The 13108-nt window shown below is 42.5% G+C and overlaps 1 protein-coding gene across 1 annotated transcript in view; it reads right to left on the bottom strand.

Annotated features, from left to right (window-relative positions):
* grin3a (glutamate receptor, ionotropic, N-methyl-D-aspartate 3A) overlaps positions 1–8712 on the bottom strand; it is an 87168-nt gene extending 78456 nt beyond the window's left edge. Inside the window, exon 1 of the mRNA XM_036976532.1 lies at positions 8617–8712. Coding sequence (XP_036832427.1) covers positions 8617–8712 — 96 coding nt within the window. The remainder of the gene's footprint in view (positions 1–8616) is intronic.
* Between the last annotated feature and the right edge of the window lie 4396 nt (positions 8713–13108).

Genomic DNA, 13108 nt, shown 5'->3' with positions numbered 1-13108 from the left:
AAACACTCACACGGAAACAAACACCCACAAACCAAAAGTGAAACCCAGGCTACCTAAGTATGATTCTCAATCAGGGGCAACAATTGACAGCTGCCTCTGATTGAGAACCATACTAGGCCGTACTCAAAAACCAACATAGAAAAACCAACATAGACTGCCCACCCCAACTCACGCCCTGACCATACTAAAACAAAGACAAAAACAAAGGAACTAAGGTCAGAATGTGACAACATCATTCTGCAGTGATACGCCATCCCATCTGGTTTGGGCTTAGTGGGACTATAATTTTTCAACAGGACAATGACCAAACACACCTCCAGGCTGTGTAAGGGCTATTTGACCAGGAAGGAGAGTGATGGAGCGCTTCATCAGATGACATGGCCTACACATGGCAAAGGGTGATTCTATGGTGTTGTATTGTCCTGCAGATTGTGGTTCTATGTTGTTGTTGTACTCTCCCCCTTGGTTGATTTGGTGAGTCAGCTAACCATTGAATATGTGAGAATACACTGCAGGCCAAAAGCAGACACACCACTTAGACAAGCACTTTCCCCCCCAAGAGGATATCCTCCATTTAGGCAAACACTGTCCTACCTATTCCCCAAATGCTATCCTCCTCCCATGTTTGGTGTAGCAGGTTTTGCTGTAGGTTTTGCCAGTGCTTAGTCACATCCTGTTTCTTTTTATCCTGAAAAACTCCTGTGTATTTGCCGATGTCAAGAATACCCATAACATGATGCAGCCACCACCATGCTTGAAAAATAAGGAGGCAGTTACTCAGTGATGTGATGTGCTGGATTGCCCCAAACATAAGGCTTTGCATTTAGGCTAAAAAGTGTATTCCTTTATCATGTATCTTTTTGGAAGTTTTACTTTAGTGCCTTGTTGCATACCAGATCCGTATTTTTAGAACATTTTGTATATTTGTGTTCTTTTCACAGTAACTACAATGTTGTTGATCCATCTTCAGTCCCATCACGGCCATTGAACTCTGTAGTCATTTTAAAATCACCAATGGCCTGATGATAACATCCCTGAGCAGTTTCATTCCTGTCCTGTAGCTCAGTTCAGAAGGATGACAGTACCTTTGTATGTTAACTAGACCGTCATTAAAGAGATATCCAATGTCTGATTTGTTATTGTTACCCATCTACCAATCACTGCCCATCTTCTTGAGGCTTTCAAAAAAAGCTCCCTGGTCTTTGTACTTTAATCTGTGATTGATTCAACAGTTGACTGAGGGACCTTACATATGTTGTGTGTATGGAGGACAGAGGTTAGTCATTTAAAAATCATGTCAACCCCTACTTTTGTGTGATTTGTTAAAACACATTTTTCTCCTGAACTGAGTTTAGGATTGTCTAAACAAAGGGGCATGAAGACGCAAAGACTATGTTTTAGTTATTTAAAACTGCAATATGTAACTTTTTTGGGCAACCTGAAAAAAATCCACACATCTGAGTTGTAGATCTGTCATTCTCATTGAAAGCAAGTCTGACATGCTGACCACACCGCTTGCATCGCATTTGCGAGCGTTGCAAAGTAAATGTACACCAGGGTACAAACGTAAGTAAAACATGCCAATGATGGTTTTGAAAGGCTAACAGTTGTAAAGCCTTCAAACAAAAGTAACGAAAAAGCAGCTTCACACAATTCTCACCAGAACATGTCCCATCATGCTTTACCCAATACTCACCAGAACATGTCTCATCATGCTTTACCCAATACTCACCATCGGGGAGGGCATTTAAAGACATCATCAGGAAGCACTGGTATATTACTGATACTGATACTAACTGACAACTGAAACCTTTAAAGATAAACCATATGGTCTTCAAAAGACAACGTGGTTACATCTGCTAAATCCACCAGACGAAAAGGGACATTTTTCTTGAACAAGGTTCCGGATGGTACTTGAAAACGTGGCCAATGTGCTCAATGCAGTTTTAAATGTAAATGTGACTTTTACCTACCCCCGCACAGGACAAAGAATTAAGATCAAAGGTCGAATTATCTTCATGTCCACCAATGTTATTTGCATTTTGAAGTAGAAGTAGAAGCCTTAAGACACAGATCAGTGAGCATCGCAGCAACATACAGACAGGGGAGACAAAATATCTGGTTCATTTTGTACCAGCTGGACATTCTATCAGCTCTCTGAGAATAGAAATGGTCAAGATGTCATGCAGGGGGGGGGGGGGGGGGCATTGAGAGGAAACTTCTTCAAAGGGGATCTTTCTGGATCCACAGGCTGAACACGCTTTCTCCTCTTGGCCCTAACGAGGAGTTTTTACATTTATTTATTTATTTCAGTTTGACCTCAAACCGTTTTTATGGTTCCAAAATGTCAAAATGATTGTGTGATTTATTTTTATTTTTTTAACCCAAATTGAATATTGTATATTACTTGAAATATTGTTCACATTCCTTGTGTATGGTCATATATTGTGATATATTGAATGTTGATATTGTCACGCCTACACCCGCTCCCCCTCTCCAGCACTCGACGACACGGACCACAAAGTACCGGTCCTACTCTCCATTATTACGCACACCTTCATCATCACCTTGATCACCTTCCCTTTATTTGGCCCTCAGAAGCCTCAGTCATCACACAGTATTGGTTTGTTTTCATGTTCAGTACACATCTCCTGTTTGTTCATTTGCCTTTCATCATTGTTATTAAACTCTCCTTCTGCACCTGCTTCCTGACTCCATGCGTAATTGTGACAGATATTTTGAACCTATTGTATATATTTTTATCTCCCGTTTCAGGAAGTGATGTCAATATAGAGTGCCTTCGGGAAGTACTCAGACCTGTTGACTTTTTTCACATTTTGTTACGTTAAAGCCTTATTCTAAAATATATTAAATTAACACATTTCCTCAGCAATCTACACACAATAGCCCATAGTCACAAAGCGAAAACAGGTTTTTAGACATTTTTACAAATGTATTAAAAATAAAAAACAACTACCTTATTTACATAAGTATTCAGACCCTTTGCTTATGAGATTCGAAATTGAGCTCAGGTGTATCCTGTATCCATTGATCATCCTTGAGATGTTTCTACCTGTGGTAAATTCAATTGATTGGGCATGATTTGGAAAGGCATACACCTGTCTATACAAGGTCCCACAGTTGACAGTGCATGTCAAAGCAAAAACCAAGCAATGAGGTTGAAGGAATTGTCCCTAGAGCTACGAGACAGGATTGTGTTGAGGCACAGATCTGGGGAAGGGCACCAAAACATTTCTGCAGCATTGAAGGTCCCCAAGAACAAAGTGGCTTCCATCATTCTTAAATGGAAATTTGGAACCGCCAAGGCCGCCCGGCCAAACTGAACAATTGGGGGAGAAGTGTCTTGGTCAGGGAGGTGACCAAGAACCCGATGGTCACTCTGACAGAGCTCTAGAGTTCCTCTGTGGAGATGGGAGAACCTTCCAGAAGGACAACCATCTCTGCAGCACTCCACCAATTAGGCCTTTATGGTAGAGTGGCCAGACAGAAGCCACCTAAAGACTCTCAAACCATGAGAAACAAGATTCTCTGGTCTGATGACCAAGCTTGAACTCTTTGGCCTGAATGTCAAGTGTCATGTCTGGTGGAAACCTGGCACCACCCCTATGGTGAAGCATGGTGGTGGAAACATCATGCTGTGGGGATGTTTATCAGCGGCAGGGACTGGGAGACTAGTCAGGATCGAGGGAAAGATGAACGGAGCAAAGTACAGAGAGATCCTTGATGATAACCTGCTCTAGAGAGAAGCGTCACATTCCAACGCTATAACGACCATAAGCTCACAGCTAAGAAAACACAGGAGTGGCTTTGGGACAAGTCTCTGAATGTCCTTGAGTGGCCCAGCCAGGACTTGAACCCGATCGAACATCTCTGGAGAGACCTGAAAATTGCTGTGCAGCAACGCTCCCTATCCAAGACCGAAGGGTGGATTATGGATGAAGACCTAAGGGTGGGGTGTGGGTGCCTGATGAAGACCTACTGGCGGGATGTAGATGAATACCTACGGATGGGATGTGGATGAAGACCTAAGGGTGGGTTATGGATGAAGACCTATGGATGGGTTGTGGATGAAGACCTAAGGGTGGGTTATGGATGAAGACCTACGGGTGGGAAATGGATGAAGACCTATGGGTGGGATGTAGATGAAGACCTACGGATGGGATGTGGATAAAGACCTAAGGGTGGGTTATGGATGAAGACCTAAGGGTGAGATGTGGATGAAGACCTAAGGGTGGGTTATGGATGAAGACCTATGGGTGGGATGTGGATGAAGACCTAAGGGTGGGTTGTAGATGAAGACCTACGGATGGGATGTGGATGAAGACCTAAGGGTGGGTTATGGATGAAGACCTACGGGTGGGTTATGGATGAAGACCTATGGGTGGGATGTGGATGAAGACCTACGGATGGGTTATGTATGAAGACCTAAGGGTGGGTTATGGATGAAGACCTACGGGTCGGTTATGGATGAAGACCTAAGGGTGGGATGTAGATGCCTGATGAAGACCTACGGGTGGGTTATGGATGAAGACCTAAGGGTGGGATGTAGATGCCTGATGAAGACCTACGGGTGGGTTATGGATGAAGACCTAAGGGTGGGATGTAGATGCCTGATGAAGACCTACGGGTGGGTTATGGATGAAGACCTACGGGTGGGTTATGGATGAAGACCTAAGGGTGGGTTATGGATGAAGACCTAAGGGTGGGATGTAGATGCCTGATGAAGACCTACGGGTGGGTTATGGATGAAGACCTACGGGTGGGTTATGGATGAAGACCTATGGGTGGGTTATGGATGAAGACCTACGGGTGGGTTATGGATGAAGACCTACGGGTGGGTTATGCATGAAGACCTAAGGGTGGGTTATGGATGAAGACCTATGGGTGGGTTATGGATGAAGACCTACGGGTGGGTTATGTATGAAGACCTACGGGTGGGTTATGGATGAAGACCTACGGGTGGGTTATGGATGAAGACCTAAGGGTGGGTTATGGATGAAGACCTAAGGGTGGGTTATGGATGAAGACCTACGGGTGGGTTATGGATGAAGACCTACGGGTGGGATGTAGATGCCTGATGAAGACCTACGGGTGGGTTATGGATGAAGACCTACGGGTGGGTTATGGATGAAGACCCTAAGGGTGGGTTATGGATGAAGACCTAAGGGTGGGTTATGGATGAAGACCTAAGGGTGGGTTATGGATGAAGACCTACGGGTGGGTTATGGATGAAGACCTAAGGGTGGGTTATGTATGAAGACCTAAGGGTGGGTTATGGATGAAGACCTACGGGTGGGTTATGGATGAAGACCTACGGGTGGGATGTAGATGCCTGATGAAGACCTACGGGTGGGTTATGGATGAAGACCTACGGGTGGGTTATGGATGAAGACCCTAAGGGTGGGTTATGGATGAAGACCTAAGGGTGGGTTATGGATGAAGACCTAAGGGTGGGTTATGGATGAAGACCTACGGGTGGGTTATGGATGAAGACCTAAGGGTGGGTTATGTATGAAGACCTAAGGGTGGGTTATGGATGAAGACCTACGGGTGGGTTATGGATGAAGACCTACGGGTGGGTTATGGATGAAGACCTACGGGTGGGATGTAGATGCCTGATGAAGACCTACGGGTGGGTTATGGATGAAGACCTACGGGTGGGTTATGGATGAAGACCTACGGGTGGGTTATGGATGAAGACCTACGGGTGGGTTATGGATGAAGACCTACGGGTGGGTTATGGATGAAGACCTACGGGTGGAAACGTTGTTATAATAGAATCCCCTGGGAACATGAGTAGCAGTGTGCAGCGGTTTCCTTTCTTTATTGTGTAGATACAGCTCCGTAGCAGGTCAATTAGGGCTTTATAGTTCACTGTTCAAAGCTTGGACCCAATTAGGATTCTTGATGTTGATGTGAAGAGAAAAATAGAAGCGGGTCAAATATATACTGATATAAAATGACTGAATTATAACAGCACAGCTCAACTTCAGACTACTTCACTGTTGATAATTCCTCTTCAGTGATTAACATGTTATAGACTGTGTGTGTGTGTGTGTGTGTGTGTGTGTGTGTGTGTGTGTGTGTGTGTGTGTGTGTGTGTGTAGATCATCCAGGACATATTCATAGCCATCATATTACCATAATTCTCAGAGTCTTGGAAGGTTCTTTTTTTGTCCAGATACTACTCTAAGTTTATTTTAATGATTCCTTTGAAGAAGTGACATCTGATTGCCGGAGTAATTCTGTCTCCTTTGTTATCAACTCAACCATTCATGTTTCTCTGGTGTCTTTGTGCCATGGTGAGGCTGGCCCGATGCCCTCTGGGACAGACAGGGTCAGACAGGGCGTAACAGGCAGGGACAGACAGGTACCGGCAGAGGACTGATAATCATGTCGGGGGACCACGAACACAGTGACGTCTGTCTGACTGTCTGTTTGGATCTCTGTCTCTCTGGCTGTCTCTAAGGTAAAGATGACCAAGCCCTGTCTCTCTTACTCTGCCTTGGAAAACAGGTCAGAGACATTCACTATAAGAACCCATGTTGTGTCCTACACTAGTACTATAAAGGGGAGCAGTACTCTATAAAGGGGAGCAGTACTCTATAAAGGGGAGCAGTACTCTATAAAGGGGAGCAGTACTCTATAAAGGGGAGCAGTACTCTATAAAGGGGAGCAGTACTCTATAAAGGGGAGCAGTACTCTATAAAGGGGAGCAGTACTCTATAAAGGGGAGCAGTACTCTATAAAGGGGAGCAGTACTCTATAAAGGGGAGCAGTACTCTATACAGAGGAGCAGTACTCTATAAAGGGGAGCAGTACTCTATAAAGGGGAGCAGTACTCTATAAAGGGGAGCAGTACTCTATACAGAGGAGCAGTACTCTATAAAGGGGAGCAGTACTCTATAAAGGGGTGCAGTACTCTATATAGAGGAGCAGTACTCTATAAAGTGCAGCAGTACTCTATAAAGGGGAGCAGTACTCTATAAAGGGGAGCAGTACTCTATAAAGGGGAGCAGTACTCTATAAAGGGGAGCAGTACTCTATAAAGGGAAGCAGGACTCTATAAAGGGGAGCAGTACTCTATAAAGGGGAGCAGGACTCTATAAAGGGAAGCAGTACTCTATAAAAGGAAGCAGGACTCTATAAAGGGGAGCAGTACTATATAAAGGGGAGCAGTACTCTATAAAGGGGAGCAGTACTCTATAAAGGGAAGCAGGACTCTATAAAGGGGAGCAGTACTCTATAAAGGGAAGCAGTACTCTATAAAGGGGAGCAGGACTCTAGAAAGGGGAGCAGGACTCTATAAAGGGAAGCAGTACTCTATAAAGGGGAGCAGGACTCTATAAAGGGGAGCAGGACTCTATAAAGGGAAGCAGTACTCTATAAAGTGAAGCAGGACTCTATAAAGGTTGTACAGTAGGTGTCATTTGGGATGAATCCCTGTGTACTATCCACACGCCACAGGAATGTACTGTCAGTTTGGTTTATGTTTCCTTCCTCTTAGATTTCTCCCAAAAGGTAGACCACCACCACCACTACCGCTGTCTTTCTCTCTGTCTGACAGTCAGTACCTCAGACAGTACCTCTGGGTTTGATCCTCTGCTAACACAACCCATAGCCTACTGGGAGGGGCTCGAGTTACAGCATTACAAAGTCAAACCCAGGTGATCTAAGATGCATATCCCAATACAACTTCTAAGGGCCCTTCAGAAAATGTCTTACATCAGATTATATGTATATCATATGGCACATTGTAACTGTATGTGACTCGTTTCAGGAAACTAGACATATATCGCTCGTCACTACTTCACAGAAGTGCAGAAATGCCTTCTGGGTAACATTAAAACAGCCTAACCAGCTCTGCTAGGGTGAGTAAAATGGTCACAGTGAGCTGCTATACCAAAACATTCAAGGGCCATTTTCTCAAAAGTGAGGGTACAAGTATAGCAACTTTCAAAGCAGAATTACGTTCCCATTGTTCCTCAACTGTGGTGTATGATATATACTTTTCTAGCTGAGTCTCTATTTTTACCCAATGTAAAAAACACAATTTCAAATTTTGTGATAACACTGGAGACAAGAGGAGAGGACAAGAGGACAAGAGGAGAGGAGAGGAGACAAGCCAAGTCCAGAGGAAAGGAGAGAAACCAAGTCTAGAGGAAAAGAGAGAAGACAAGCCTAGAAGAAAAGAGAGAAGACAAGCCTAGAGAAAAAGAGAGAAGACAAGCCTAGAGGAAAGGAGAGGAGAGAAGAGAAGAGGAGAGAAGCCTAGTGAAGAGCAGAGAAAAGTCGAGAGGAGCGAAGAGATGACAAGCCAAGTCAAGATAGAGAAGAGAAAAGAAGCCAAGAGAGGAGATGAGAAAAAAGAAGAGGAGAGAGACAAGAGAAAACAAGAAGACGCGAGAAGATAATCCAAGAGAAAGATAAGAGAAGACAAGCCAAGTCAAGAGGAGAGAAGACAAAAGAGAAAGATAATTGTTCTTCTCCCCTTACTCGCCCCCCTCTCCATGCTACCCTGCTGTGGGGTGACCAGTCCAAGTCTCTCCAGCTGCTCATCGAATTGGGGGCCGATGTGAGTCTTATGGACGTTACCCTGGCGTCGAGCTGGGCATCCCCACTCATCCCCTCTCCATTCCCATGGATGTTGAACCACTGGACGGGCGCTCTATAGGCCGGGTCACCCACCATTACCACCCCATCAACCTACAAGTGTCAGGAAACCACAGCGAGATGATCCAATTCCTGCTAGTTGAGTCTCTGCAGTTTCATGAGGTATTGGGATTCTCATGGCTGCAGCGACACAATCCCTCTATTGACCAGGCTACTCGTGGGCTTGAGTCCGTCCTGCACCCCACCATACCCCTGCCTCTCTGTCTGTCTGTTTGCTTGTGTGTGTGTGTGTGTCAATATGTTAGCTTAGTACCCCCCCACCTTTAGAAAGTATTCACACCCCTTTAGATAGTATTCACACCCCTTTAGAAAGTATTCACACCCATTTAGAAAGTATTCACACCCATTTAGAAAGTATTCACACCCATTTAGAAAGTATTCACACCCCTTTAGAAAGTATTCACACCCATTTAGAAAGTATTCACACCCATTTAGATAGTATTCACACCCATTTAGATAGTATTCACACCCATTTAGATAGTATTCACACCCCTTAAGAAAGTATTCACACCCATTTAGAAAGTATTCACACCACTTTAGATCGTATTCAAACTCATTTAGATAGTATTCAAACTAATTTAGATAGTATTCACACCACGTTAGAAAATATTCACACCCCTTTAGAAAGTATTCACACCCATTTAGATAGTATTCACACCCATTTAGAAAGTATTCACACCCCATTAGAACCCCTTAAGAAAGTATTCACACCACTTTAGATCATATTCAAACTCATTTAGATAGTATTCAAACTCATTTAGATAGTATTCACACCACTTTAGATAGTATTTACACCCCTTTTGATAGTATTCTCACCCCTTTAGATAGTATTCTCACCCCTTTAGATAGTATTCACACCCCTTTAGATAGTATTCACACCCCTTTGATAGTATTCACACCCCTTTAGACAGTATTCTCACCCCTTTAGACAGTATTCACACCCCTTTGATAGTATTCACACCCCTTTAGACAGTATTCTCACCCCTTTAGATAGTATTCACACACCTTTAGATAGTATTCACACCCTTTTATATAGTATTCACACCCCTTTAGACAGTATTTACACCCCTTTAGACAGTATTCACACCCCTTTAGACAGTATTTACACCCCTTTAGATAGTATTCACACCCCTTTAGACAGTATTCTCACCCCTTTAGACAGTATTCACACCCCTTTGATAGTATTCACACCCCTTTAGACAGTATTCTCACCCCTTTAGATAGTATTCACACACCTTTAGATAGTATTCACACCCTTTTATATAGTATTCACACCCCTTTAGACAGTATTTACACCCCTTTAGACAGTATTCACACCCCTTTAGACAGTATTCTCACCCTTTAGACAGTATTCACACCCCTTTGATAGTATTCACACCCCTTTAGACAGTATTCTCACCCCTTTAGATAGTATTCACACACCTTTAGATAGTATTCACACCCTTTTATATAGTATTCACACCCCTTTAGACAGTATTTACACCCCTTTAGACAGTATTTACACCCCTTTAGACAGTATTTACACCCCTTTAGACAGTATTTACACCCCTTTATATAGTATTTACACCCCTTTAGACAGTATTCACACCCCTTTAGACAGTATTCACACCCCTTTAGATAGTATTTACACCCATTTAGGTAGTATTTACTCCCCTTTAGACAGTATTCACACCCATTTAGGGTAGTATTTACACCCCTTTAGAAAGTGTTTGCAAAGTTTTCATACACCTTTAGATAGTATCTTAACTACCAAATGAGGAGAGCCAGAACCAATCACCAATTATACCTGATCAAAAATCTTTATTGTACTTATTAGTACGGGAGCCGTCACAACATGCACACAGAGTGGATAGAGTCAGAGCCCACTGAGTGGAGTGGAGCCTCTGGGTTATCTACTACCTCAGGATAGGTGCAACCTCAGAGATGACGTACAATGGCTCCAGACACTAAACCCACACATCCTGTGCCAGACCTTAGGCTCCAGGAAGAAAGATATATATATATATATATTTTCAGTACTAAGATCTTAAAAGTGAATTTGTTGTTACTTAGTTTCCACCTTGTTAAAAATGAACCAGGGTAGAGGACAATCTCCCCCAAGGCCCAAGAAGGGTGTGACTGACGTACAGACATTGTGGAGACAAGTGCCCGGTTCCCATTACTCACACCATCCCTTCACATGGTTTGCAATAGGTATAGACACGTATTCACAGAAGGAAACATTCTGACCTCCTTTGCCCTATTCTATTTCTGATATTCGGCATAGCAACAGGGACATGTGGTAGAGAAACCTGACAGCTCCACTCTCTGGGCCCAAGGTGACAGGCCCATAAGAGGGTGGAAGTACAGCCGTCATCACAAGGGTCCGAAAGGAAACAACGAGAGTTTAACAGTTGAATCACATAAGCATATTCTGCAGATAAGACATCTTAATTAGCTAATTCTGATTTCTCCACCACACTATCTCCACCCCTTTAGAAAGTATTCACACCCCTTTAGAAAGTATTCACACCCCTTTAGATAGCATCCACACCCCTTTAGATAGTATAGTATTCACACCCCTTTGATAGTATTCACACCCCTTTAGAATGTATTCACACCCATTTAGATAGTATTCACACCCCATTAGAATGTATTCACACCCATTTAGATAGTATTCACACCCCTTTAGATAGTATTCACACCCCTTTAGATAGTATTCACACCCCTTTAGAAAGTATTCACACCCCTTTAGATAGCATCCACACCCCTTTAGATAGTATAGTATTCACACCCCTTTGATAGTATTCACACCCCTTTAGAATGTATTCACACCCATTTAGATAGTATTCACACCCCATTAGAATGTATTCACACCCCTTTAGATAGTATTCACACCCATTTAGATAGTATTCACACCCCTTTAGAATGTATTCACACCCCTTTAGATAGTATTCACACCCCTTTATATAGTATTCACACCCTTTTATATAGTATTCACACCCCTTTAGATAGTATTCACACCATTTTATATAGTATTCACACCCCTTTAGATAGTATTCACACCCCTTTGATAGTATTCACACCCCTTTGATAGTATTCACACCCCTTTAGAATGTATTCACACCCCTTTATATTTTATAAATGCAATCTTTATTTAACTAGGCAAGTCAGTTAAGATCAAATTCTTATTTACAATGACAACCTAGTGGGTTAACTGCCTTGTTCAGGGGAAGAACAACATATTTTTACCTTGTCAGATCGGGGATTTGATCCAACAACCTTTCGGTTACTGGCCCAACGCTCAAACCACTAGGCTACCCTGCCGCCACATATTTCACATTTCATTGTGTTACAGCCTGAATTGAAAATGTATTAAATATGTTTTTTTTTCTCACCCATCTACACTCAATACCTCATAATAACAAAGTAAAAATGTGATTTTAGAAATGTTTGCACATTTATTGAAAATGAAATTCAGAAATATCTGATTTACATAAGTATTCACATCCCTCATTCAATACATGTTAGAATCACCTTTGGTGGCAACTACTGAGTCTTTAGAGCTTCTGGACACCTGGATTGTACAATATTTACAATATTTATATGTACAATATTTACCCATTATCAGTTTTTTTTTAATTATTCAAGCTCTGTCAATATGGTTGTTGGTCATTGCTAGACAGCCATTTTCAAAAGTGTTACTCAGTCACTCAGGAACATTCAATGTTGTCTTGGTAAACAACTCCAGTGTAGAGCTGGCCTTGTGTTTTAGGTTATCTTCCTTCTTTTCACCGTCAATTAGGTTAGTGTAGTGAAGTAGCTACAATGTTGTTGATCCATCCTCAGTTTTCTCATATCACAACCCTTAAACTCTGTAACAGTTTTAAAATCACCAATGGGCTTATAGTGAAATTCCTGAGCAGTTTCCTTCCTCTCCGGCAACTGAGTTAGGAAGGATGCCTGTGTCTTTGTAGTGACTGTGTACTGATACACCATCCAAAGTTAATAACTTGCCAAAAGGGATGTTCTATAATTTTTTACACATCTAACAATAGGCGCCCTTCTTTGCCAAGCATTAAAACCCTCCCTGGTCTTTGTGGTTGAAAATGTTTTAATTTACTACTCGATAGAGGGACCTTACTGATAATTGTATGTGTGGGGTACAGAAAACATTTAAACCACTATTATTGACCATGGAATGAGTCCATGCAACTTATTATGTGACTTGCTAAGCACATTTTACCCCTGAACTTATTTAGGATTGCCATAACAAACGGGTTGAATATATTTTCATGTGTGTGTAGATCAGTGACACAATAACTCAATATAATCCACTTTAAATTCAGGCTGTAACATGTGGAAGAAATCAAAGGGTGTGAATACTTTCTGAAGGCACTGTAGTGTACTACTTTTAAACAAGGCCTGTCAAAAG

The sequence above is a fragment of the Oncorhynchus mykiss genome, chromosome 5 (genome assembly GCF_013265735.2).
Source record: "Oncorhynchus mykiss isolate Arlee chromosome 5, USDA_OmykA_1.1, whole genome shotgun sequence".
Lineage (NCBI taxonomy): Eukaryota > Metazoa > Chordata > Actinopteri > Salmoniformes > Salmonidae > Oncorhynchus > Oncorhynchus mykiss.
Note: the sequence above shows the minus strand (reverse complement) of the source record. Positions and strands in the feature narration are given on the sequence as shown.